At 45.7% G+C, this 25,951-nt stretch overlaps 16 protein-coding genes across 16 annotated transcripts; 6 read left to right on the top strand and 10 right to left on the bottom strand.

The window, feature by feature from the left end:
* Positions 1–1,364: 1,364 nt before the first annotated feature.
* KUCA_T00003328001 (uncharacterized protein) lies at positions 1,365–2,957 on the top strand (the record flags this gene model as incomplete). The annotated part of the gene is made up of 1 exon (XM_022601732.1): positions 1,365–2,957. The coding sequence occupies one exon, from the start codon at positions 1,365–1,367 to the stop codon at positions 2,955–2,957; it is 1,593 nt and encodes a 530-aa protein (XP_022459345.1).
* A 345-nt stretch (positions 2,958–3,302) lies between these two features.
* Positions 3,303–4,241, bottom strand: KUCA_T00003327001 (uncharacterized protein; the record flags this gene model as incomplete). The annotated part of the gene is made up of 1 exon (XM_022601731.1): positions 3,303–4,241. The coding sequence occupies one exon, from the start codon at positions 4,239–4,241 to the stop codon at positions 3,303–3,305; it is 939 nt and encodes a 312-aa protein (XP_022459344.1).
* A 348-nt stretch (positions 4,242–4,589) lies between these two features.
* Positions 4,590–5,966, bottom strand: KUCA_T00003326001 (uncharacterized protein; the record flags this gene model as incomplete). Its single annotated transcript, XM_022601729.1, has 1 exon — positions 4,590–5,966. The coding sequence occupies one exon, from the start codon at positions 5,964–5,966 to the stop codon at positions 4,590–4,592; it is 1,377 nt and encodes a 458-aa protein (XP_022459343.1).
* Positions 5,967–6,448: 482 nt separating this feature from the next.
* Positions 6,449–7,609, bottom strand: KUCA_T00003325001 (uncharacterized protein; the record flags this gene model as incomplete). Its single annotated transcript, XM_022601728.1, has 1 exon — positions 6,449–7,609. The coding sequence occupies one exon, from the start codon at positions 7,607–7,609 to the stop codon at positions 6,449–6,451; it is 1,161 nt and encodes a 386-aa protein (XP_022459342.1).
* Positions 7,610–7,931: 322 nt separating this feature from the next.
* KUCA_T00003324001 (uncharacterized protein) lies at positions 7,932–8,666 on the top strand (the record flags this gene model as incomplete). The annotated part of the gene is made up of 1 exon (XM_022601727.1): positions 7,932–8,666. One exon carries the CDS (start codon positions 7,932–7,934, stop codon positions 8,664–8,666), a length of 735 nt encoding a protein of 244 aa, XP_022459341.1.
* Positions 8,667–8,894: 228 nt separating this feature from the next.
* Positions 8,895–10,265, top strand: KUCA_T00003323001 (uncharacterized protein; the record flags this gene model as incomplete). Its single annotated transcript, XM_022601726.1, has 1 exon — positions 8,895–10,265. One exon carries the CDS (start codon positions 8,895–8,897, stop codon positions 10,263–10,265), a length of 1,371 nt encoding a protein of 456 aa, XP_022459340.1.
* Positions 10,266–10,341: 76 nt separating this feature from the next.
* KUCA_T00003322001 (uncharacterized protein) lies at positions 10,342–11,495 on the bottom strand (the record flags this gene model as incomplete). The annotated part of the gene is made up of 2 exons (XM_022601725.1): positions 10,342–11,253; positions 11,307–11,495. 2 exons carry the CDS (start codon positions 11,493–11,495, stop codon positions 10,342–10,344), a joined length of 1,101 nt encoding a protein of 366 aa, XP_022459339.1.
* Positions 11,496–11,805: 310 nt separating this feature from the next.
* KUCA_T00003321001 (uncharacterized protein) lies at positions 11,806–13,503 on the bottom strand (the record flags this gene model as incomplete). The annotated part of the gene is made up of 1 exon (XM_022601724.1): positions 11,806–13,503. One exon carries the CDS (start codon positions 13,501–13,503, stop codon positions 11,806–11,808), a length of 1,698 nt encoding a protein of 565 aa, XP_022459338.1.
* A 126-nt stretch (positions 13,504–13,629) lies between these two features.
* KUCA_T00003320001 (uncharacterized protein) lies at positions 13,630–14,751 on the bottom strand (the record flags this gene model as incomplete). The annotated part of the gene is made up of 1 exon (XM_022601723.1): positions 13,630–14,751. One exon carries the CDS (start codon positions 14,749–14,751, stop codon positions 13,630–13,632), a length of 1,122 nt encoding a protein of 373 aa, XP_022459337.1.
* A 636-nt stretch (positions 14,752–15,387) lies between these two features.
* On the bottom strand, positions 15,388–15,942 carry KUCA_T00003319001 (uncharacterized protein; the record flags this gene model as incomplete). Its single annotated transcript, XM_022601722.1, has 1 exon — positions 15,388–15,942. The coding sequence occupies one exon, from the start codon at positions 15,940–15,942 to the stop codon at positions 15,388–15,390; it is 555 nt and encodes a 184-aa protein (XP_022459336.1).
* A 728-nt stretch (positions 15,943–16,670) lies between these two features.
* Positions 16,671–17,126, top strand: KUCA_T00003318001 (uncharacterized protein; the record flags this gene model as incomplete). The annotated part of the gene is made up of 1 exon (XM_022601721.1): positions 16,671–17,126. The coding sequence occupies one exon, from the start codon at positions 16,671–16,673 to the stop codon at positions 17,124–17,126; it is 456 nt and encodes a 151-aa protein (XP_022459335.1).
* Positions 17,127–18,320: 1,194 nt separating this feature from the next.
* KUCA_T00003317001 (uncharacterized protein) lies at positions 18,321–19,700 on the top strand (the record flags this gene model as incomplete). Its single annotated transcript, XM_022601720.1, has 1 exon — positions 18,321–19,700. The coding sequence occupies one exon, from the start codon at positions 18,321–18,323 to the stop codon at positions 19,698–19,700; it is 1,380 nt and encodes a 459-aa protein (XP_022459334.1).
* Positions 19,701–20,129: 429 nt separating this feature from the next.
* KUCA_T00003316001 (uncharacterized protein) lies at positions 20,130–20,851 on the bottom strand (the record flags this gene model as incomplete). The annotated part of the gene is made up of 3 exons (XM_022601718.1): positions 20,130–20,603; positions 20,664–20,752; positions 20,809–20,851. The coding sequence occupies 3 exons, from the start codon at positions 20,849–20,851 to the stop codon at positions 20,130–20,132; spliced, it is 606 nt and encodes a 201-aa protein (XP_022459333.1).
* A 364-nt stretch (positions 20,852–21,215) lies between these two features.
* On the top strand, positions 21,216–23,135 carry KUCA_T00003315001 (uncharacterized protein; the record flags this gene model as incomplete). Its single annotated transcript, XM_022601717.1, has 1 exon — positions 21,216–23,135. One exon carries the CDS (start codon positions 21,216–21,218, stop codon positions 23,133–23,135), a length of 1,920 nt encoding a protein of 639 aa, XP_022459332.1.
* Positions 23,136–23,297: 162 nt separating this feature from the next.
* KUCA_T00003314001 (uncharacterized protein) lies at positions 23,298–24,593 on the bottom strand (the record flags this gene model as incomplete). The annotated part of the gene is made up of 1 exon (XM_022601716.1): positions 23,298–24,593. The coding sequence occupies one exon, from the start codon at positions 24,591–24,593 to the stop codon at positions 23,298–23,300; it is 1,296 nt and encodes a 431-aa protein (XP_022459331.1).
* A 425-nt stretch (positions 24,594–25,018) lies between these two features.
* KUCA_T00003313001 (uncharacterized protein) lies at positions 25,019–25,546 on the bottom strand (the record flags this gene model as incomplete). Its single annotated transcript, XM_022601715.1, has 1 exon — positions 25,019–25,546. The coding sequence occupies one exon, from the start codon at positions 25,544–25,546 to the stop codon at positions 25,019–25,021; it is 528 nt and encodes a 175-aa protein (XP_022459330.1).
* Positions 25,547–25,951: the final 405 nt, after the last annotated feature.

The raw sequence follows: 25,951 nt of genomic DNA, 5'->3' as shown, positions 1-25,951 counted from the left end.
TCAGCTGGATCGATTAACAAATCAGCAAAACTTGCTTGTTTCTTGTTTGCAGGGGGCTGAGGAGATCGGCTTTTTCGCAGTGGCAATGCAAACCAAGTGTAAACTGCAGCGAGTTAAACAATTATCGCAGAACACGGGCTGGTTATGGGCGATGCAACGAGAACAAAAGCCTGTACAAAAAGACGGCCGGTTTATCGTTCGGTAGAAGAGAAGAAAAGCGAACAGAATAGAGTGCTTGCCTCTAATTTCTGGCAAGGCGCTCTGAAGCACTCTGCCATTTGAGCCACGGGTCAATATAATCCGACGGAACAACCGGCTTGAACATTTGAAACAAATTACAAAACCGAAAAAAATAATATCATAAATCTTTATTGCAATCAATGGAGCGCACTGTGAATGTTTGAAACACTAGAATAACCTCAATAGTAGCCTGTATGAAGCTCCCACTCGTCCTAGTAGCCCTGATATAACGGGCTGCCGAATCCACTCATCACTTACTAAATGCATTACTCACACGTGACTCACACCAGGGAGAGAGTCTTCAGATTGTCTGTTGTCCTCAATTGGAATTGATTCAGCATAATTTACTTAAGAATGACTTCAAAGCACCACAATGATTTGCGGTGTTGGTAGTTAAACCAATAATGCAGTTTTTGCTGCTCTCGATCAGGGACCGAAAACGTTCAAACGGTGGAGGTGGTTTTCGTTATTGGTATCTGGTAGTGTCTGACTAACTGCTATTAGTGTAAAAACCATATTAACACCAGGGCTCACAACAGATTTAGTGATAATAAAGTTTAAAACCAGACCACACACGACCGAGAGGCTGGCTCAATAGAGTTTTTTGCATCTCGCAGCCTTCGCCCGTAATGCACATCCTATGAGGATCGATACGAAATCTTATACACCTGAGCGTTGTAACCAAATAAGTTTACGTATGCTTATAAGCTCGTATTTGTTGCAGCCAAATGACGCCACAAAATCTGTCAACCCTCTAATTTAGGCCTAAAGTCGAAACTGCCCAAGAACTTTCTACAGCTGTTAGTTATCTGCACGCTACCTAATCGGGAACAAATGATATGCATCATACCTGATTAAGAAATGGGGCTGGCAGGTCGGTTACCGAATTCGGCCACTGACATAGATTTAGACCAGCCTTTTCATGTAGAATAAGGCCTGCAGATGCAAGCCTTCTAACCTAATGGTTAAAAAAAAGATCTTCTGCCGTTATCACTCGTCCGATATATAGAGATGATTTCTCCCCCCTCGGATAATTTAGGTTTCTGCAAGCGATTTATCCTATCCTTCTTTTTTCTCAACAGCCTTTATATACCCCCTTCATTTTTATTACTGCACACTGCGATATGACAGATTTCTACGAACCGGTTCAGCTCTTCCGCCAGAATGCTTTGCGTCTGACGAAATCAGGAGAGGGCATGAGACAGCAGTACATCCAATCTAACTTCGCTGGCAATTCCTGGTCTCTCTCAGGGAACTCTTCCAAAGACTTGCTGATCACGAACAAAACCGTGGGAAACAGATCCGATAATGATAAAATGTCCAGTAGCTACTGGAAAGTGGGCACGGGTCTTGAAGAAGGTCAGTTTGTCACTTCCGTTGACTCCGTTACTTCTGGAAACTCACATGTGTTGGCTATTGGCTCTGGTGGTCCCAAATCCAATCTTTTTATCTACAGATTAGGACAGGACGCCAATGAAGACTTTCTTTTAACACACCAGAAGACCATCACATTACCAAACATACACTCTCTCAAATGGCTGAATCCTGTTGACGAAGAAGATGACCGCAGATTTTTGCTTTCTGGTCACACACAAGGAACCGTCAACTTGACAATGATTCCCGAGTTTGATAACGGAAGCGCTTCCATTGTAAAGCGCTTCAACCACGCCAAACACCTTGAGTACCAGTTTCCCGCACATGGAACGACGATAGACAATTTAATGACAACACCGCTGTCGTGGAGATCGTGCACGCTAAATTCGATCCTTTCTGGATACTCCGGAAACATTTTCCTATGGGATTCGTCACGGTCTTCTGTTCCAGTGGTGAAACTGAAAATCAAGGGCTTATCTTATTTTGATGCTTCTCTAGCTCACGAGTCAATGCTGGCATTAGCAGGAGGTTTTGGAATTTCATTGTTAGACCTAAGGTCCGACAAACGTGAATTTCACAGGCCGGGAGAGTCCACCGGGGCTGCATGTCGCGTGAGGTGGTGCGGTTCAGCCAACGAAAATCTGGTTGCATCCGCTCATCTCGATAACACCGTGCAGATATGGGATATCCGCAACAGCGAAACTCCATTATCATCCCTAGTAGGCGGTCACAAAGACCAGATCACTTCCCTGGAGTGGGATGGTGAGTGCGTGATCACAGGATCGAGAGACGGCACAATCGTGAATTGGGACACACAGTTCAACACCTCAGTGGTTGGCCAAAAGTGTACTCTGAGGCAAGGTGCCAGCTCCGTGTTTTTAAAAACGGACAAAGATGGACAGATCGTTGAAGACAAGGAGCAATATACTAATGTCAGACAATGTGGTACTCCGATCCCAGCCTCTAATACCTCTATTGTGGCATTGGCACAACTGACACATCCAGAAAAGAATTGGGTCGTCAGCATAGACGAAGCGTCGTTCCTTGGAATCCACGGAAAACGTTCATCAACTACTGAGGAAGACCCCACAACTCCCGTTGATACTCTCAACGAGTTTGAGTTGCCTCTTCCAGAAACGAGACTCGAAGAGATAACATTTTTGAATCGTTCTAGTTCAACTCTGGTTGAGGAAGACAACCTTTCTACCTCAAAGCCACCCACAACTCCTCCCCTCAAAATCCACAAGACAATTGAAAGGAAGACTTCAGAGTCGACTCTTATTGAGTTTGTGAAGGAACAGAATATACCTGTTACGATGTTCCACAATTTGCCTTACATATGAGGACTACATAGGAAACCCAAACATAGCATATCGTCATCTTAAATCATTGTTCTGTAAAATAATCCAAGATTTTCTGATCCAGAGGCAAAAAAAGCTCAAATATCGCAGGGGAAATTGAGAGCTCAGACATGTTATTATTTAATCATATTTTCACCGCATATCAAGCATCACATCCACATCCTTATCGTCATATGAAAACTTACACTTTATTATCGGTTTATTCTCACGATCATTTTCAGCTTTCATGATCAAAATAAATGATATTCTGTAAAATTGTCCTTATTCAAAATTGTTCTCAGCTTGACTCTCCTTACTGTCAATTCTGAGTATCCGGCGGCATCCTCTTCAGCTCCTAGACAACGCCTCGTACGCTGGGCTGACATTCTCGTAGTCCTTCACAAACAACTCATTTGATTTTGCCTTCTCATCAAGCCATCTAAGTAGTTTCTCCACAAATTCGCGCATGAGACTGATGGACTGTTGATCCATAGAGGTTTGTGCTATAAGACCAGGGAGAGTCACCAATAGTCTCAAAAGATGCTCTACACCATATATTTCACTTGGGGTCTTTCCGGCATTCACTGGATACGTCTGAACATCCAACAACTGACGTCTTTCCAGTTGGTATAGCAAAATTGACCCAAGACACCTATCAAAGTACAGATTCAGCCCCTTGACTATTTCGACGGTATTATCGTAGTCTGCCGAATGAACGGCTTTTCCTTTCAAAGCTATCTCGCCGTATTCATCCAAGATCTGCTTGACGCTTGTCTTGGCCGGAAGTCTCACCAATTGCTTCTCCTTTGTGACCAGCTCCCAGTCGTCCACCAACAACGACTTGAGGTTATCGGGTATCGTCATCGCAATCTCTGGCCTCCTCAAAAATTCATCCTCAGACTCCAAACTGGCCTCTTCTTTTGGCTTCTTTGTACGCCTGGTCACGGGCTCTTTTTTCTCTTTCTCCTTCTTCTCCTTCGGCGGCGGCTGGTTGGCCTTGGCCAACGCTGCCTTCAGCTCCTTCTGTTTCTTGAGATTTTCCTCGTCATAGGCCAGAACGCGATCATCCTGAACCCATTCATCCCACGACGACTTCCACCCGCGGTAGTGTATAAAATACAAATGTCTGTCCTTGAATTCGAGGGGGAACGTCTCTGGATCAACAGCCTCGGTGCCGTCTTTCACCTTGACTGTGTCTTTGTTCTTTTCGTGCACTTTGAGCACCTTGGCTTCGTAGAGCAATGGGCCATGATACGCAAGGCACCTTGATTCCACCGAGAGCCCCATTCTCCGGATTCTTAGACGATAACCGCTGAAATTGAAAAGGATCACACTTCGTCAACAGGTAGACAGGGCGCTAGGCGCGTTAATGTTGACATTTGATCAGAGCACGACGAAATTCATTTTCAGCCTTCAAAGGAAATGATTACACTAGCTTATATAGACTACAGCAATTGCTGGGATTATCGAAACACAAAGATTAAGAGATTGGTATGACTGAAGGGTATAACAAAACATATCCCACAGCATTAAAGCTCTCCTGGATATGCTTGTGGAGCCAATCTCTTCCGCGTCAAGTTATGAAGATAAAAATGAAACATGCCAAAAGACGAAATGAGAGCAATGATAATAACTTTACAAGCAACAGCAGAAAACCCTCTGGAAAAATCCCCGACTGGCACTGTCATCTTCGTCCTCGTAGTTAATCCGCCCCCTATCGTTCACTGGATTCATGCCCGGAGCGCCCGGGTTTGCACTCGGCCTTGAGTTACCGGAGGCACCGTATTGCACGTAATTAGACGACATGAGCTGCTGCTGTCTCCCCTGGCTTCCTGCGCCCGGAGACCCCGGTCTGTGGGACCGCGAATGACGTTTTGGGTATTTTTGGTTCTGGGGCTGGTTCTGGTTGTTCTGTGCATTGTTGGAGCCGTAACCGTTGAGATTTGTCTTTTTGTTAGTCTGCCAGTTCCAGCCTTTGCCATTGTTGAGTTGCATCCAGTCATAGTTGCCGTCATCAGTAGTGCCAAGATCAGTTAGGACTTCGTCCATCAAGTCAGTCAAGTACCTGTAATCTGGGGTTTCATCAAAGCGAAGCCCACGTACGTATTTCAGATAGTTCGCAAATTGGTGTGGCAATCCGGCACAAAGATCCTCTATACCAGTAGACCGTTTTTTCTCTCCAATTTTCTCATATTTTAGCTTATTCGAAGGTGCCTTGAGCCCTTGCCATGGTAGCTCACCTTTCAGAAAATAGAGAAACACGTGGCCGAGCGACTCCAGGTCGTCTCTGCGTGATTGTTCCCTTCCCAAATGCGTGTTTATCGACATATACCGTGCCGTTCCACTCAAGGACTTCTTCTCTCTGTACGGGATATGAGCCTTCGTGACCGGATTTCTGTACTGTTTAATCATTCCAAAGTCCACGAGGTAGATGATATTGTCGTTATCACCAACGAGGAAGTTGTCCGGCTTGATGTCTCTGTATATCAGATTGTTCTCGTGCACAAACTGGATACGACAGATCATCTGTTTGGCCACCTGAGCTACCGTTTTCGGCGAAAAGCGTCTCCCGCACCAATCAAACAGATCTTCGAGCGACGGCCCCAAAAGCTGGATAATCAGAATATTATAGTAGCCCTCCTGGCCATAGTAGTATAGCTTTGGAATCCCGGATAGCGACAAAAACTGGGATTGAGCTTCATGATTCTTCAGACTGCTGTCCACACTCGTGTTCAAAATGGTGTAGGCCTTAAACTCGTCTTTGAGCTGGGGAGCCTCGGACTTGCGAGACTCAAACTTGATGGCAACGGGTAGGTTGTGGTTTCGTATATCGTAGCCTTTGAAGATGATACCAAACGATCCTTCTCCAATCTTCTTGTCGATTTTATAGTGTTTGGCGATTATATTGGGGTCAGTCGCGTGCGTTGACGAAGCCGATGACGAGGGTTGTTGTTGTTGTTGTTGATTTTGTGGAGTAACTCCTCCGGAATTTGAAGAGCCCTGTTGGGACATTTTTGTTTCTGCTTGGTCTGTTTCAGTGGCCACAGGCAAGGAAGCCGAATGCAAACCTCCCGCACAAGAATCAGAACCCGGTACGCTTGCGTAGTTTGTCTATCTTGCTGTTCAGCCGCGGAGAGAAGGGGCGTACAAGCGTGTGTTTATATCAGCCCAATCCAAAGTCTAGCCAATCGAGCCAAAAACCTGCCTTTCGCGTGCAACCTTGTGAAGCGTGTTTAGCAAAAACAATTACCAAAATCCGAGGAGTACAGCCGTTGTAGCGTGATAATCCGGTATGTTATCAGACCCAGAACTGGAAACTGAGTTGAAAGACAGGATTCTGTCTGGGCTGGCAATCAGGCGAACACGACCGTTGGACTTGGTTGGGGGACGACATTTAACGGAATTTGAAATTGCAACATAGATCTTAAGACAGCTAAGACTACAAATAATCTAGTTCGGGTTTAAATTTATCAGTATGTAGATGAAAGTTCGTTTCAAATTGCACCGGCAACCCTCAGGGAATGTTCTAGATCACCGATCAGATCGTCACAGTTCTCTATGCCAATACACAGCCTTATTAGGTCCTCTGGAAGGGCCCTTTCGCTCCTGGTCTTTTCGTCAATAGAAGCGTGAGACATTTTGCAAGGAAGTGAAATCAACGAGTTCACACATCCGAAGGAAACTGTGACACCAAATAGGTCGCAGCCGTCGACGATCTTCTCACTGGTCTCCACAGACCCAGTTTCAAACGAAAGTACGGCTCCAGGGCCTCTTGCAATCGACTTGTGCAGCTCATATTGAGGATGTGATTTCAGGCCCGGGTATCTGACCTTGAGGCCCTTGGACTCGAGCCAGTGTGCGATTTTGATAGCGTTTTCTTGCTGTCTCTCCACACGCAAAGCAAGAGTTTTCAGCCCACGCACCAACAACCACGAGTCAAATGGTGAAAGACCACATCCAGTCGAGTTGATGATGAAATATATTTTGGCAGCCAAGTCTTGGTTGTTCACGGCAATCACACCAGCCATGATATCGTGATGGCCATTAAGATACTTGGTGGCAGACTCGTAGTGGATATCCACACCCAACTCCAGCGGGTTCATGAGAATAGGCGACATCATGGTGTTATCAAACACAACTATGCATTCTGGATTCACCTCGTGGGCGTGCCTGGTGATTTCCCGCACATCCACACACTTGATAAGTGGGTTTGTGGGGGACTCCAGAAAAATCATCTTTGTCTTCGAAGAGATCTTGGACTTCACCAGATCGGTGTCTGTAGTATCGTAGTGACTGACCTTGATCTGGGACATCTTTTGGAGATAGACCAGTAGCCGGTGAGTTCCTCCATACAGATCGTCTCCGGCAATGACCTCATCACCGGGACTAAGTAACCGTGAAATGGTGTCCATGGCACTCATGCCGCTGGTAACAGCAAAAACGGACTTCGCCCTCATAACCTTAGCCAGATGCTGTTGGACAGTGGTACGCGTGGGGTTACCTGAACGGGTGTAGTCGTACTCGCCCATGTTGGAGAGTGACTCCTGCTTGAAAGTGGCTGTCTGGTACAACGGCGGCACAGAGGAGTTAAACTGGTCATCGTGACCAACAAAGACAACGTCTGTCTCAAGGCTGTATTTCTTGGGGATGGACATGGTTTGGTGGTATAGAATAAGCGGTGGGTAGAAGAAGCTGAATGTTGAAACTTGATCGTTGATGCAATCTATGCGTCACCCGCTATGACGAGTCAATGCGCCGCGCAGAGTCACAGCAGGGCTTTGAAAAAGTCGTGGATATATACAAAAAACATAATTAGTTGCGTTTCACACGATTGTTTCCCTTTAGAAACGGTACTTAGATGTTACACTACCATTTCCCTCTTTTGCGAAAATCCAATCATCGACCTTCAATTGTCATGATGGTCCTTTGCAAAAGGCTCATTGATCATTTAACTCTCAACTCCACATCTACAACAGCATGTCTCTGGTTAATTTTTCCAAGATGTTCGGGCGTGTAACCCGTCAATCCAAGCTGGGCTTGAACATGGTCCAGATCCGCAAATCGCACATGGTGTCGGTACACAGAGATTCTCCAGAGGATAACCCAAACATACCTTTTGAATTCAACGCTGCCAACCTCAAGCTTGCCGAAGAGGTGATCGCCAAGTATCCTCCTCAATATAAGAAGGGTGCATGTATGCCCCTGCTTGACCTGGGGCAGCGCCAGCTCGGGTTCACGTCTATTTCCGTGATGAACTACGTTGCCAAGCTGTTGGATATGCCCCCAATGAGAGTCTACGAAGTGGCAACTTTCTACACAATGTACAACAGAAAGCCTATGGGCAAATACAATATCCAGGTGTGTACCACAACACCATGTCAGTTGTGCAACTCAGACTCTGTGATGGAGGCCATCATGGACCATCTGCAAGTCCAACCTGGTGAAACCACCAAAGACAACCTCTTCACCCTCCAGGAAGTGGAGTGCTTGGGTGCATGTGTGAATGCACCAATGATCGCGATCAACGATGATTTCTACGAGGATCTAACGGCCGACAAGACTGTTGCTATTTTGAAGGCATTCCAGAACGGTGAGACCCCAAAGGCTGGTCCTGTTTCCGGAAGGGATACCTGTGAGCCATCCTCAGGTCCAAAGACTCTTCTGGGAGACGAGCCAGTTGACATCAAGAAGTTTACGAGGTCTGATTTGTAGATGGTCGAAGACATAGATTGAGAAAAAAACAACAGCAGGAGATCCACAACAAAGTTCTTAGTATATTAACATAGATATATCTGTGGTCTATAACTTTACAATTTAGCGTATGAAATTTGATGTCACGTGCAATTTTTCAGCATTCAGGCCTAGATAAGCATAATTGTACCTTACTATCTACAGTATTCCAACTCATGCTTTTGAGCGAGTAATGAAACAAACTTCACAATGATTACCAGGCGAAGCAAGCTCTTGATAAGGCGAATTATTCTGGCGATTGCATTATTGTGGATGTTCCAGAGACTGAGGATGCCGCCTACGAAGGACCTGGCCTATTCAGCTCTGCGGTACGATGCCTCCAAGGTGAAGTTTGTACCCCATGAGTTGATCTCGTTAATATACGGGAAGGTACAGCATTTGGAAGAATCAAAGCCTTCACTTGACTGGTCCAGGTTTGCATACGTGCAGTATGCGACCGATCTGGACTACATCTGCAACGCGGTGATCAACTTCGCCAAGCTGCGTGAAGAGTTCGGAACCAAGGCAGATTTGGTGTTGATGTACTACAAAGGGTTCAGCTATAATCCTCATCGATTGCCTGAAAAGCAGTATAAGCCCGAAAGTAGGCTTCTACAAGAGGCAGAGGCCGAATTCGGTATCAAGCTCATTCCAGTGAGCATGATCTCGCTCAAGAGCGACTCCACTACCTGGGAAGAAAGTTTCACAAAGCTTCACTTGTTTGAGCTAGAGCAATACGATCGGGTAATATTCTTTGATTCTGACTCAACTGTGAATCTTGGAATGGATCATTTGTTTTTTCTTCCTCCCAGTCTGGTTGCTCTGCCAGTGCTGTATACATGGCCTATTTCTAATCCGGTGATGAGTCCTGCTGTACGTACATGCGAACAGCGGCAGAACCAACTTCAGTACTTCTATGAGAAGGTTGTAACAGGAATGAGCGAGATGTCGGACGAATTTTCATGGAATGTACTCTCTAACTTGCCGGTGTTCACTCCATGGGACGACCTTCAATTCACTACGGCTTTGATGGTTGTCCAACCAAACAAAAAAATGTTTAAAAAGTTGATGAAACTTACCAAGGGACGATCTAAATCTGACTATGATATGGAAATAGTTAACAAGTTTTTGCAGGGTGCGTGGACTAAAGAGAATGCTTACTTCAACGAAAAGACCGATACAGTTGAACCTTTGCTCACGGTTCTTGGTCACCACGATTTGTTGATGTTAACAGGCGAACTAACGGTCCATTCCCTCAGAGGTCACTCCCGCTATATGATGGACCCTAATGACCTGCAATTATCGGAAATTGAAACCCCCGAGAATGCCTATTGGAAATCGAAGGAGTGTGCCTGGAGCCTGGTTCCGGAGACGAAAAAGACTAAACTTTTCCACTTCTCTGATCATCCAGTTCCCAAGCCCTGGAAGCCACAAGACTCACAAGATCACGAGAATATCGATTGTGTGGACCGGTTAACGTCATCCTCTGATAAACCCGAGTGCAATGCCATCCGTGTGTGGAACCAGCTATATGTGGATTACGCCAAGGACAGAATGGAGTACTGTAATTTGGATATTTAACCGGAGCCAATTCAAATAGAGGCTGCAAATGAATATGATGAATCTTGCAATCTACTATAATAAAGCTCGTCCAACTCTAATTAACTGTATTATAGCCCTTACCACCATGAAGTACGATGTTGCTTATATCAGCCATATTGGCCTTAGCAGCATGTTTTGGATTATCTGAGGTAGTAGAGCCAATATGAGGAGTCAAAGTGATATCCCATCTCTTCACGAGTCTCTCATCAACCAATGGCTCCGATTCAAACACGTCCAAACCAGCATGGGATATAGTTCCGTCTTCAAGACACTGGAGCAACACATTCTCATCCAACGCGGATCCTCTTCCAACGTTGACAATTCTCACTCCAGGTTTCAGAATCTTCGCTGTTTTCTCGTTTAGAAGATGGATAGTGCTAGGAGTATGAGGCACACAAAAAACAATGCAATCACAGTAAGGAATCATCTTCTCAAAAGATTCATGATAAGTGACAGTGAAGCCCAGCTTCTTCTCCTCCTCTTCGCTTAGAGGGCTTCTCTTGGTGTAATTAACATACATACCAATTGCATTCAGTCGCTTAGCAATTTCTTTGCCAATTGCCCCTAGTCCAACAATTCCAACGGTGCTATCCTGAGGAGTGTTCAGCACCTTACCTCCAATAGCCATTCCATAATCAAAGTAATTGACTCTGTGATCAACTGGAATAACCGGCAAGCCGGTTTCGGGACTAAATTCTTTGGTTCCCAGTATTTTCCTCGCTTCGGAGAGATTGAGCTGGTCTCTCAGTGAGCGCTCGAAAACAGACGTTCCTCTGTATGAGGCCAGGACGTGATACAACGCCAGATCAGCAACTTGAGGCGAAGTGGCAGAGCCAGTGTTGGTCAAGATAACACCTTTTTTTCTGAAAGCAGCACCATCCACGAAGTCGTAACCGACCCACGCAATCGCCCAAACCTTGAGGGTCTCGGGAAAATGGCTGGCCAACTCAGCGCCGTATGAAATGTCCTACTTCGGGGTTAGTTCAAAGCTCGGCATCATTCAGGTGAATTTTCACTTACCGTATTCTCTACGAAATCAAACATCCAAATCGCCGAGATATCGTTGTAAATGGTGTCCAGCTTTTGACAAAAGTCAGTCATCGATTTGGGAACGAAGGGGACCACCTCAAAATCTCTTGAAAAGAGAGCATAGTCAGGATTGTCCGCAGGGGGAACAGTTCCAAGCAGAAGAATCCTTGGTTTGGTCATAGTTTGTTAGGTCGAGGATTTTGTTGATAGTGTTCAAGGGTTTAGAGCGGCCTTGAAGAGGAGGGTTCTTATCGCCAGCTCAATCGTCCTGCGCGTACTACCCAAAAAGGCAAGTTCCGCGCCGCACAGAAAACCGTTAGAAAAAGGGATATTGGTTCATAGGTAAAATATAAAGTGACACAAAAAGAAAAAGAAAATTTTCAGATAGTCTTCTTGATTTGTTGATTCCAATATAGGACAGTATTTTTGAGAGCAGTTCAGCCATTGGGCATTTTCTCAAATATGACACTTTTCTTTGTTTTCCTAGATTTCAAGCATTGGACTTCCTGCGTTTGGTTACAAACTTTGGCACTTTATCAGGTATGGAATTAGAAGTTGTATATTGTGCTTTTTGTCCGTTTTCTCCGATATCAGCAAGAATGTCTCGAACATTCACGAGATGGTATAGGAAGTTGTAGAGATGGAGATCTCCAGGTATCTCACGCAAGTACTGCGTAGAGTCCTTGAGTTGGCCCAACGACTGTTTCATGGTTCTGTAGCTTTTATCGCTACAAGCTTGTATTCCATAGACTTGCATAGCAGAACTGCTTAAAGCAGGTAGTGAATCCCTGTGATCATGCCAAAAGTTTAGCAAAGCTGGACCACCCTCTTTGGACACCATTGGCTTTCCTTCCGAGTATCCAATCTTGTGCGACAGTAGCGTTTCGTAATTGTAGCACTCGTTGGAAATACTTCCCGAACATGAAAACTCCCGTAGAATCATTTCCTCGAAGTCCCCATACTTTTCAGCAGCATCTTCTTGCAAATGAGCCATGTGGGCTCTCACCTGCTCAATTTGTGGTTCCGTCATAAACCGGCGAGTTGATGGGTGAAGGTAGCAACTCGTTATAAGTCCAAACTTGTACTGTAGTTGGTCATGGTAAGACTGTAAGCGTGATTCCAGTATCTCAAAGCGTCTAGCTGGAAGACAATGGTGCCATTTGGAAGTCCTTGAAGTATGTATGAGAATCTTAAGCCACTTCAGTACCATATGGCTGGTAGGGCTTGTCATTGAACAGGAGCTTGTCAAAACCACTTGAAAAGTAGACAGGAAGACCGCCAAAAACTCAATTTGGCTCCATATCTTTTCATCTAAATACGCATCCAATTGATCTCTGTAGAAAACTAAAGCTTCCAGGTACGACAGAGTGCGGGACCTCTCGAAGATGAGAAGGCGATCAGCCAAAATGTCAAAATGAACTCCACCCGTGTCATTTTTATCAGGATTTACCAAAGAAACATCCAATTGAAGAATCGCTGTATAATCAGATCCAAGATACCTGCTTATCAGTGAGGGAATGAAGTGTCTGGCATCATCACACGTATCAAAGGTGAAGGAGTCGTCTCCAAGAAGGAACTCCTCTACTGCATTTCCAAGAAACGTGGGCAAACAAAACAACCAGGAGTTCTGCATAGAGACATCCGGAACACTTAAATCAAAATAACCGGTAATAGACTCCCAAGTTTCTGGAGTGGGCTCGAAGTTGCTGGTTACAAACACGATCCGTTGTCCCAGAGGTGCCAAAATTCTCTCCACGTTAGCAGCGAAGTCGGCATCATATAAAACCAGGCCAATACGGAAAAAGTCGCACTTGAAATCCTTGTCAATCCAATGTATTGATACAAAGACATAATCACACACCGATTGGACCAGTGTGTATTTGTGAAATACAACCGTCACCTTGTAGTCTTCAGCCGCTATCTCTGCCACGAGTAAATTCTCGTAGTATTCCGCAAGTACTCTAGCGGATTCCAGAAGGGTAGCATATTTGGGCAGCGGATCATCACTGCCTAGAGTTTTGAGAAGTGAAGCAAAGTGTTTACTCTCAACCTCTTCGAATGGGATCATACTGCCTGCAAAGAAACACACCAGTTTTCGGTGAAACAGTGAGACGGGACATGCTCCTGGATTTGATGTTCCAGAGTCCTTCTGGTCCGAAGATCTTCGTGAATTTGAAGGCGTTGCCATTATAAGTGGGATATTTCAAATGTTCTTGAGGATACAAAGCAAAATAACAAAAAACAAAGACCGACTGTGAACGGCTTAAGAAGAAACAGACGCCCAAACGCACGTCGTGCGTGCGCCGCACGCACCCTAGTTAACTGCATTCTGTGGCTTCTCGCCATGGGCCAAGACGTTCTCTAAGTTTTTCAAACAAAACCTGGCTGTCGCATCGTAGACCTCCACTGTTGATGATGCTATATGGGGGATTAATACTACATCGTCCCTGGCAGCGATCTCTGGGTTGGTCAAAGGTTCATTGTAGAAGACGTCTAAACCAGCAAAGATGATCTTTCCGGACCTCATTCCCTCCAACAGATCTCCGTCATCCACAATGGATCCCCTTCCAACATTGATAACTCTTGATTTTGAGGGCATTAAGTCAATCACTTTCTTGCAGAACATTTTCGCGGTTTCTGGAGTACCGGGAATGGCAAAAATGACAACGTCAGCCAGTGGGGCTGCTTCTTCAAGAGATTGATGGAAAGTAGCCTCAAATCCAAGAGCAGCTTGCTGGTCTTTTGTCAAAGGTGTACGCTTGACATAGTGGATGTTCATTCCAATCACGTTAAGTCTCTTAGCAATTCGGCTTCCAATACTCCCTAGACCAACAATCACGGCGTTTCTGCCTTGCGGAGTCAAAATCGAAAGATGACTACCCAGCAGCTGGCCAAATGCATAGTTGGGCATAATTTTATGCTCTGACTTGGCCTTGGCTTCAGGATTTGGTTCCAGCCTTCCGGTGACCGGATTCAGCAGCGACTCTTCTATGCCTTTCCTGCTCTCGAAGGTATGACCATGACCTTTCAATGCGGTTTCATAAAAATTGTAGAGTCTAAAAGAATGCAGAGTCAGAAAAAGAGCGGTATCAGCAACTTGCTCAGCACCAAAAGTTGGAGAATTGCAGAGGGTGATGCCCTTTTCTCTGAGAGCCTCCATATCGTACCCATCATGACCTGCAGAACACAAGGTGATGATTTTGAGAGACGCAGGAAAATGGGGAATGACATCTTTCCAAAGACCCCTTATTGGTCCAAAACCCAGCCAACCACCGTATACCCCAACAATATCACCAAATTTCGAGTCCAGATCCGCAATCAACTGTTCTTTCGTGGTCAAGGTGTACTTGACACATTCAAACTTGGTCGCGAAAGACTCGAACTCAGGCAGTCCCTCGTCGGTGTCACCCACAAACAGCACTCTTGGTTTAGACATATGATAGAAGACAGTATAGTTCAAGCTGAACTGAGTTTGTGTGATTCTCAATTGCGTATGGATGGCCAAAATTTGCGCTTAAGGAAACTAGGGAAATGTCAAGGTGGATCGGCTCGAGACCACCAGACAGCCGTATCTGCGATGCCCTCTGTAGAGTGAATTCGGCCTAATCCTTATCTACAATGGAGTAATGAATCATTCTACTGTTGAAAAGTTGCAAAATTCAGACCATTCAGCTTAAAATTATCATTATCAGGATCTACGAAAACAGTTATTTCAATTCTTTCATTGCGTATCTGAATATGGAATTATGGATTTATCTTTTCGAAAACAGTGTCTTCGAACCACTCCAGATATGAAGAAGTCAAAGGTTCTATGCTTTCATGCTCTGTCAAATCGGAGAACCTTACATCTTCAGCATGTTAAAAAGGGCAAAAGCGCGGGGTGTCACCCATTGGATATATAGGGAAAAGCTGCAAATAGCATTGCAACACCCTACAACAACGGGTAGACACAGGCGAAAACCCACAAATTGCTCCATTTATGCTTGGGAGGATAAAAGTTCAAGGGAAACAGGAAAATAACGGGGATTGTGGAGGCATGGGGGTAGATGTGGTGAGGTTCTGTTTTGGCTGTTTAGTGATGGTGGTGGCCACCTGGAGTTCCCAGGTAGTTCAGCTTGTACACTGAACCACACTCCCAGCATCTGGCAACCTTCTCAGTAGTAGGCTTCAACCATTGGATCTCGTGGGTGTCAGCTGGAGCACCGGTGCATCCGACGTATCTGTAGTCGTCGTAGGAGTCAACCACGATTGGGTCGGCCATGGTTCCAGTTCTGGACGAGTCCAATGGGATGTTGTCAAAGACTTCAACACCTTCAAGCTTACCCAAAAGTTCGAATCTCTCCAAACCAGTGGCCTGCTCCAAATCAGTAGGAACAGTTCCTGGCTGGGCACCTGGTCCAACCAAGTCGTGCTTGTCAACGACCTCGGATATGGAGGTGGCAGTCTTCCAGACCTTAGGGGTCTGCTGTCTCAACAGGGTGGATGTCGAGAATAATCTAGCTGGACGAGCGAAACGGAAAGATTGACGGAGCATCTGTGAAAGTAAAGGGTTAGTACTACAGGCCACGGTTTGAACATCGAGACAAAACTCGCCAATATGGATGAAATCCCGCGACAACCAGTTCATTGGAGTCACTGGGTCACCGGCTAAAGATGCCACATACCTTCAATTGATGGTTGGTGAGAAGTGGGTGGTAGAACGTCTCAAAAGCGTGTTCAAGGTAAGTCCATAGGAGTTTTATGTATAGCTCAGACGGGTGTGGTGTGAGAAAATGAGACCATCGCTGATTGGATGTCGGTAACTGGTAGGACACGACTACCAGTGCGATTGATGCACGACGAAATATAGGAAGTTTGAGCAGAACACGCCCATTATGACAGACCTTCGTGTCAGCAAGATTGTGACTGTTTTTCTGTACATTTCTCAGTACCCACGCGTACATTACAGCACACATCATACTCATCAACTGGCCACTGCCATACTAAACGAAATCACCCACATAGTGTACCACTCCATATGCTCAGGGCTCAATAACCACGGCTCTTCTGGTGGTTCCCTCGCAGTACTGGTGAAAAAGTCAGAGTCCCAACCTTTACCCATTCAAGTTATTTCAGAAACCAGAATCAAATAGGTATGTTACCACGATAATTACGGCAAAGGTTGAGTCAGGAGTTGGTTAGAATACGGAAATATACAATGCAAATGAAAAGGATAATATTCGTTTATAATTCACGGGTTGGAATCGAAGGCGTTTTTAACATTGGACACCACAAGCAAAACACAACCAGCATCTTCCAATCGAACATATCAAAGGAAAAAACCATTCCTACAGACCCTCTGACTCAACTATCGTTATGCAACTCATTTCAGGAACGCCCTTACTAACTTTTTATCAGTCAACATGCCAAAGAAGAGAGCTTCCAACGGTAGAAACAAGAAGGGTAGAGGCCACGTCAAGCCAGTTAGATGTGTTAACTGCTACAGATGTGTGCCAAAGGACAAGTCCATCAAGCGTGTCAACATCAGAAACATGGTTGAGGCTGCTGCCGTCAGAGACTTGTCTGAGGCCTCTGTCTACGCCGAGTACGCCCTGCCAAAGCTCTACAACAAACTGCATTACTGTGTCTCGTGCGCCATCCACGCCAGAATCGTCAGAGTCAGATCTAGAACCGACAGAAGAATCAGAACTCCTCCAGTCCGTCCAAGATTCAACCGTGAGAAGCGTGTCACTCCAGCCGATGCTGCCAAGAAGGCTTAAACGTAACCGTTTAGATGTTCTAGTTGGAAAGCAGAAGTTTATAATAAAATAGCACATAGCTGCACATAAATCAGAAGAGTAGAGGAAGAGTTTACTTTGATTGGTGAGCTGGGGAGACCGACCGGGAACTCGTTCAGTTGCTTGTCAAGACATACACGGGAGAAACGACAAATGGGAGTAATGGACAAAATAATGGCCAATTATATTCAATTGAGAGTCAAGTCCACATCAACGTGCAGCATAAAATATATTACAACTAATAATTCACCGGCCAGTCAAAGCTAGTCTATTCTGTGATCCTTCCAAAGGTAGTGGCTACCACCCAGATCTCCATCCTCAGGCCCTAATCGCCATTTGCTACAGAGAGCTTTTGAACCGTAGCAAAACTTGCAACCAGTCAGATCACGCCAATTATCCACCAATTTCTGTCAAAAACCGGTCCAGGGCTACCACTGACAATTATGCACACTACCCAAGCCTATTTAACCAAAATCAAATGCCAATACCACCAGAGCCCAGGTTCTGGCCTCTCTCGCTTGGAAACCCTACGCTCCTCCCCCAGTACTGCCCCATTCGAGCTCATGGGACAGCAAGAACACCACAAAAAAACACCACAACTACCGTAAAAAGTGTACCTCGATAAATATAACTAGTAAACCAGTTAAAGTTTAATTATAATTGCCAATATTTTCACCAATACCCTTCAAAATATCCCATAATTGCCACGTGAAAACCCTCTCCCCAGACTTCCTTGCCCGGCAATCTGCCAGATCAAGCCGCTGCCATCGAGGTCAGCGCCGCCGTCTCAACATAGCGCTCCCACAAAGGGGAAAAAACGGAGCCTTTCTGTTTTGTTGTTGGGGGCCGTAGCGATTTTCTTTCACCAGACACCATCTCTTTTGGAATTAATCAGCGATACTGCAAGTTGGTTCACGTGAAGATAAAGACTCGAATTCTCGCCGTTTTGTCCAGTTTTTTTATATTCGGGGACGTGAAATTCGGGCTATTCAAAGACCTCTTATAAGTTGCATTCAAGGTTGATTACGGTTGCCAGTTCTGTTGGAAACACCGATTGATCGACAATATTTGGCTCATCATCACTTCTAGTCGCTTTGGATTGGATAGAACGAAAATAATCGCGGAGTGTTTGCGTTATTTGAGGATATTCACACACCATTGAACCAGGACTAAACCTAGCATTGCCCCTTCTACATTACCTCAACATTAGCACATTCATACTACAACCATGGACGAATCCTGGAAATTCTCACAGTGTTTCGGTGACAAAGGTGATGTTGAAAACATTACTGAGGCAGATATTATATCCACCGTTGAGTTTGACCACACTGGAGACTACCTAGCCACTGGAGACCGAGGAGGCAGGGTTGTTCTGTTTGAGAGAAATGAGAACAAGAAGAATTGCGAATACCGGTTCTATACGGAGTTTCAGAGTCACGATGCTGAGTTCGACTACCTCAAGTCTTTGGAGATTGAGGAGAAGATAAATAAGATCAAATGGCTGAAGCGCTCCAACACTTCAAACTTCTTGCTGTCAACCAACGACAAGACCATCAAGCTGTGGAAGATATTTGAGAAACAGATCAAGATGGTTGCGGAGAACAACCTGAGCGAAACCAATTCGTACCACCACGGGTTTGGCGGTTCTACACAGCAGCATAAGAGTTTCCAGTCGGCCAACAATCTTAAGCTACCAAGGGTCACTTTACACGATACAATCACGGCGGCACAGCCCAAGAAGATATATGCAAATGCCCATGCCTACCACATCAACTCCATAAGTGTGAACTCGGATGGCGAGACGTTTCTGTCTGCTGATGACTTGAGGATAAACCTGTGGAATTTGGGCATTGCAGATCAATCGTTCAATATCGTTGATATCAAGCCTGTAAACATGGAGGAATTGACCGAGGTGATCACTTCTGCGGAGTTCCATCCCGAGGACTGCAATTTGTTCATGTATTCGTCATCCAAGGGCACTATTAAGCTGTCGGACATGCGGATGAACTCGCTCTGCGACAACCACGCAAAGGTGTTTGAAGAGTATGTGGACCCCAAGAACCATAATTTCTTCACCGAGATTACCAGCTCAATTTCTGACGTGAAGTTCTCGAACAACGGCAGGTACATTGTTAGCCGAGACTACATGACGGTGAAGATCTGGGACCTGGCGATGGAAAGAGCGCCAGTAAAGACCATCAATATCCACGAGCAACTGCGCTCCAGACTGTGTGATACGTACGAGAATGACGCCATATTTGACAAGTTTGAAGTGCAATTTAGTGGCGACAATAACTCCATAATGACCGGATCTTACAACAACAACTTTATGATATATCCCGATGCCACGGGTGCCTCGGATCCAGAGAAAGACAGGATCGTGCTGCAGGCAGACAAGAGTGCGTTCAAAGCCAAGAAACTGAACCAGAACAGAAGGAAGGGCGGACTGGGTGTCAATCCCAATGGTGGTTTGAGTATGATCAGAAAGGATGTCGATTTCGAGACCATCGACTTCAAGAAGAGCATACTCCACCTAAGCTGGCACCCCAGAGAGAATAGCGTTGCCATTGCGGCCACCAACAATTTGTACATCTTTTCGACATTGTGAGGTGGTGAGAATGTCAACCTGGCCTACGTCTGACAACCAGCGTCTGCTTCCTTATGTTACGTTTTTCTACTGTCTAATACGAAGTTTAATTCATGCTGTGTGGTATACGATTGTAAAGAAGTGCTAAGTGCTATTAGTTTCTAGTATACGCTTTGAGCTGCAAGCTATTGATCGTCCTTGGCTTCACCAGTATGGCTGGCCAACTCTGCCAATACACGAGGGTTCGGAAATGAAGGAATAAGAGAAAGAGTAGAAAACAGATGTGGGACGGTCAAGTCAAAGTTAGTCTTTTGCAGCCGAAGGCAAGAAAAAGAAGACTAAAGCCTTTCAATTGGGATCAGCCAGAACGAGGCTATCAGCCATTCCAAAAGCACCAATATAATACCTATTGCCTAATACAAGCCGTTTCAGTCTAGTCGAGACGACTCCTCAGCATTGACATCCTCCCTCAGCATTTTCGGTGGGCTCCGTCCTGATATCGATGGTTTCAATAGCACCGTCATTCGCATCCTCACCGTCATCCTGGTTCAAATCCGGTAGCAACTTGGCGATCTTCTTGAACAAATTTTTCACGTTATATCCATTCTTTGTACTCGTTTCAATAAAGACCTTGGCACCAACCTTCTTGGCAGTGTTCTCTCCATCAGCCGTGGAGATCAGCCTCTTATCCACAAGATCGGACTTGTTTCCCACCAAGCATATTATTACATTGGCACCACGCTCAGCCTTGACATCTTCGCACCATTTGGCCACCGATTGGAACGACTCCTTGTTCGTTGTATCGTACACCACAATGGCGACGTTGGAGTCTCTTATGTAGGAGGGAATGAGCGACCGGAACCTTTCCTGGCCCGCGGTATCCCATAATTGTAGTCTGACAGTTTTATCGTCCAAATACATGGTCTGATTGGTTAGTAAATTTTCTAAGCGAAAGACCTCAGACTTCACCGTGTTTTAACTCACTTTGGACAGGAAATCGATCCCGATTGTAGCGGCATAGTGTGCATCGAATGTATCATACATAAACCGGGTGATCAGCGAAGTTTTACCGACTAAATCACAATGTTAGCAAAATGCATCACTTTTATGCAAACATTAACAAACTTACCACCCTGGTCGCCAAGAAAGACTATCTTGTACTTCGTAAGCATGGCGCTATCGTGGCCCGTGGCTAGTGGAACGTGTGGAACGTGTAGAACGTGGGAGCTGCCGTCAGGGTTGTGGCTGTGCAAGAACTGTGATTGAAAGGCACAGAACTGGTTCCGAGGTAGAAAGTCTCAGGATAATCGTGAGTAATTCGCTTGAACAAACTTATCTCACCAGTGGTGCTATTGCCCTTTGCTGGTGTTCTTGCGCACGGGCCACTCGCGAGGAAGGGGTGGGCGAGGCACGACCAAACTGCCCCTGCATTAATCCACACACGACCGAAAAGCGATAAAGCATAAACACAAAACAACAACACGAGAGTTTTGCAGCGTCCATAATCCTCAACCATCGGCCTTCCTTAATAGAGAAATGTCTTTCCGAGACAGATCCACGCTGAGCATGACTCCCCGTAAAACGGTGGAGACTCAGGGAACTCCCATTGGCCGTAATGCTGGTGCGACGCGGTCGCGGTCCAACTCGCCTCAGAAGAGAACAATAAACACAGTTCAGCCTGGAAATGTCAAGGTAGTTGCCCGATTTCGGCCAGAAAATGAGTCAGAGAAGTTTCACGGGTCTTCCAAGATTGTGCGAGTTGTTGATTCTTCAACGGTGGCATTGGATGTTACTCCGGCTGTTGGTTCGTTCTCCTTTGATAGGGTCTTTGATGAGACATGCAACCAGAATACAATCTTCGAATACTCAATCAAGGAGACAATCGATAGTCTGTTTCAAGGCTATAATGGAACTGTAATTGCATATGGCCAGACTGGATCTGGAAAATCTTACACCATGATGGGCCCCGTTGACGGGGATCCTGAAGCCAAAGGCATGATTCCGCGGATCGCTGACCAGATTTTTGACGACATAGCCAAAAGTTCTTCCGATAAGGAGTTCACCGTGGGCATATCATATCTGGAGATCTATATGGAACAATTGCGCGACCTTTTGAGCGAAGAGGCTTCTGATTTGGCCATCCATGAATCCAGAACTGGTGAGGTTTACGTAAAGGGTCTCACCAATAGGTATATCTCGGGAAAAGATGAACTTTATGAGGCGATGAAAGCGGGCGCTGCTGCAAGGATTGTCTCTAGCACTGATATGAACGACGAATCATCAAGATCGCATGCCATATTCCAGATATCGCTCACTCAGCAGTCTTCTGCCACTGGCATGGTTAAGAAGGGAACGCTTTTTCTGGTGGATCTGGCAGGATCAGAAAAGGCGACCAAGACCGGTGCTTCAGGACAGACGCTTGAAGAGGCCAAAAAGATCAACAGCTCGCTGTCGGCTCTGGGAAACGTGATCAACGCCTTGACCGACGGCTCCAGACATGTGCCCTATCGGAATTCTAAACTAACGCGAATTCTCCAAGAGTCTCTTGGAGGAAATTCATGCACTACACTGATTGTGAATTGTTCCCCATCGTCGATCCAGGAACAGGAGACGCTTTCCAGTTTGAGATTTGGTGTTCGTGCAAAAAGAATCAAGAACAACGTCCATGTGAACGCAGAGCTGAGTGCAGGCCAGCTCAAGACACGTCTTCAGGAGGAACAGAATGAAAATGCAAAGAACAGGGCAAGAATTGCTGCACTTGAACAAGAGCTTGCTGCTCATAAGTACAAGAACGAGGACGGAGGTGTAGAGCTTCCAGTGGTGCCCATATTTGACTACGATGATAGATCGATAATCATAGATGACGACAAGAGCGAGAATGAGATAACTCGTCTGAATGCTGTTGTGAAGGAACTGAGTATCACAAACAAGATTTTGCTGTCAGATCTGGAGTCTCGATGCACCAAGATAGTTGAGCTAGAACTGGAAAACGACCGTTTGAAGGACCAGATTGGGTCACCAGATACTGAGAGTTACACCCAGTTGGACCAGACAATTGCAAAACTTTCCTTAAAAATCAAAGATATGGAGATTCAGAATCAGGGTCTCCGAAAAGACATTGCTGTGGCTCAGAATTTCAGCGAAACCAGGAGCGAAAGGGTCAAAGAGCTGGAATCGCAGCTCTACGATCAGAGCAGGATACTCCAGCGTGATGCCTACACGTTTGAAGAGCGCTTGGGGTATTTGAAAAGCAGGTTGACTGCTGTAAAGAGTGCCAGTTTTGGAACCGTTCCAGGGCCTCTTCAGGACACCACCAATAATGCAGGCCATTCCTACACCCCTCCACAGCCAATTACGCCTGCGGATATTAGTGTTGCCAAGCAGGCTAGGAACAAGGTTGGACTGAATTTGAGAATACTGAAGCCGCTGAGAGGCGGGAATGAGAACCCGAACTAGCCCGTGCCTATACGAACCTTAATAGATGAAATAGTCTGCAGGCAAGCATGAACTTGACACTATACCAGACCATCAACACACCCTCTTAATACCACTATCACTACAATTTGTTCATGCTTATTCTTACTGTCATTGTCGTCGAGGTCTGGTCATTATCATTATTCATTTCTCAAAGGTGATCTGGCCCTCCTTGAGACTTAACACACTTCTCACGTCGCTGGTGAAGCGCAAACTATTCAAGAGAGGCAAGAGGTTCATCAGCTCTACATCGTTTGGGTCATTTATCCAACCCTCCACCATAATGCCGTTGTCCCTATGCCTGCTATAGCTAATGGGTGAGTTGTCGATGATCACCACCTTGCTGAGATCGGTCTCTTCTGGCTTGACCAGTTCCTCCGCACTGCGATTGGGTTTCAATGAACGTTCTTTTCGCAGAACAAGCACATCCAAATCCTTGATATAGCCCTTGCCCTCCTCGAAAATGCAGTTGTTTCTATAATATCTTTGCTGAAACACTTTCTTCTTGAAGAACTCTCTGTCGTTGCCAGATCTCAGCAGAACCTCAGACTCCAAATAGTCTATCACCGGATCCGCGTACTCGCGGATACTCGCAGTAAAACACACCAAATTGTACCATTTGCGCACAATTGCCAAAAATTCCTCCACGTAGGGCCGTTTGTAGATATAATACAGTGTAGCCAGTTGACTGGAGAGTCTGATCTCGACCATGGCACCTTTGGATTTCCCGAGAACAGACGAGTTGTGGCGCGAGAGAGAATGAATCAGGGTTTCATCCAGATCGAGGACAAGCGTCTTTCTAGGCATTGAAGGCGGGCTGTCCAGTTTAAAGTTGTTGTTGATCAGAAGACGAGGGAATAGGAACCGCGATCGGCGCTTTCTTGAGCCAATGCCTGCCCCGGAGCTCTGAACGCTCCGGTACGGCACTGTGGTGGGGCTCTTAAGCTGATCGTCGGGTATGGCAGCATGTGGAGTCATATCAAACTCGATATCGTCCTCTGTGATGGTGGTGATCCCAGTAGCATACGCCTTGGTGGCTTCCAATTGCGGGTCCTCAGGAGCTTCCAGCAATTCAGTAGTATCACCCTCATCATAAGCAGACTCGTTCTCAGGAGAGGAGTCCGGCGGCGTCCCCCACACATACGAAAGAACCACTTTGAACGGGAACAATAGCAGCGAGCACACAAACACCATCGGGCTAATCACCAGCAGGTTGGGGAAAAAGAAGATGGCCCTCATTACCAGCATGAACCAGGAACTGCTAGTATCCTGCTGCGATTCCTCGACAAAACTAGACTCCAAAGGTCTGGCTACGATATCTGAATCGCCCACCAGGTCATCGGGCTGTTGGTCTTTAGCTGCAGGATCCGTTGGGCCACGGAGCGGCTGAGAATCCACTGCCCGCGCCACATTAGTGGCTAGAAATTGAAACGAGTTCATCCTTCAGCGGAAGCACACGTGATTATTTCCGGATCAGAGATAATTAGACAATTGCAGGGTTAGTCACGATTGCAGTTTTGAACGGTTGCCCCTCTATAGTGAGAGAACGATTTGTTGGGGGTAGTGTATTGACGAAAAGAGACGGGGGCAGTGGAGCATAACTAATTTGGGCGACCAGGGCGGTGCACCCGAAACGGGAAAACGTCAGAGGGCGTAGTAAATTCGAGGGATACAAGAGGAAAAAGGGAAAACAGGAAAAACGTTGCTTTAGTGACTTCTATTAATTTACAGATACGAATTTGCGTTCAAGTTTTTTGAATTCTTGTATGCCTCTGTATGTTAACTAGAATAACCAGTGAACCATAGCACAAAACCCGCACATCTTTCCCTATAACCTATCATCTTTATGCCTTTCGTTTGGTTGCCTAATTATATGACCAATAAGCGGGATTTACCGGATAAAGTTGATTCCAAGGAGCTGTATCCGAGTTCACTGTACCATCAGAATCAGAATATACGCTCGAATTGGAGCTTTCGCTTTCAGAGTCATCTCTCTGCCAAACTTCATAACTGATCCCCATTTCATAGGGCGGTTCATCATTCTGTGCACGTAGGCCATCCCTTATCATGTCATGCCCTGAGACCATAGTGATTAGATGTGATCTTGTTGCCAATCTAGAGTTAGCACGAGGACAGGAAAAGCCCATAGAAATACAAGAGAGCTTCCAGATACAGCGATTCAGATCTGAATTCAGGCTGGTATCATCCAAGCCGTATATGCCAGGCATGATTTCAAGTCCTCCAAATCTTGTAATTGTATAGTTGTAAGGAATGGGAAGATTTGCAATGCATTGGACAAAAGGATCGATTTCGTCAAAGGTTGCGGGCCTATCTCTGAATACGGCAGAGGTTGGTAGGATGAAGAGAGCTAGTAGACATAATTTGGTATGCATCCTGGTAAGGGCGTATATCAGTTGGTGATAATTCAGCTTAGGAAGGACCACAGTTCCAAGTTCTTTATGACATTGAGACAAATATATAGAGGGCGCACATTTTTATAAAGGTTTCAATTATATGCAAGTGATTCACGTATGACTGAAAAATATGGTGAGCTCAGGTACCTACGTTCCTCACAATAGAGATAATATCGCGCGTCCGATTCCCAATTTCCAATGAGTCACAAACATATCTAAATTCAACATGCATAAAGGCGGGACCACGATAAGGCGCCGCACGTCCCTCCCCTCCTTTATCTGATGAAAGAGTAGTGCACTTATTCCAATAAAGTTACGAAAGTTTGTTTGCAGTGAACACTACCTTTACCCCACACTACCATGTGAGTTTCTATCACCGAGGAT

Source organism: Kuraishia capsulata, genomic scaffold (genome assembly GCF_000576695.1).
Source record: "Kuraishia capsulata CBS 1993 genomic scaffold, Kuraishia_capsulata_scaffold_4, whole genome shotgun sequence".
Taxonomy (NCBI): domain Eukaryota; kingdom Fungi; phylum Ascomycota; class Pichiomycetes; order Pichiales; family Pichiaceae; genus Kuraishia; species Kuraishia capsulata.
The sequence above is the reverse complement of the archived record's forward strand: the minus strand, read 5'-3'. Positions and strand labels throughout refer to the sequence as shown.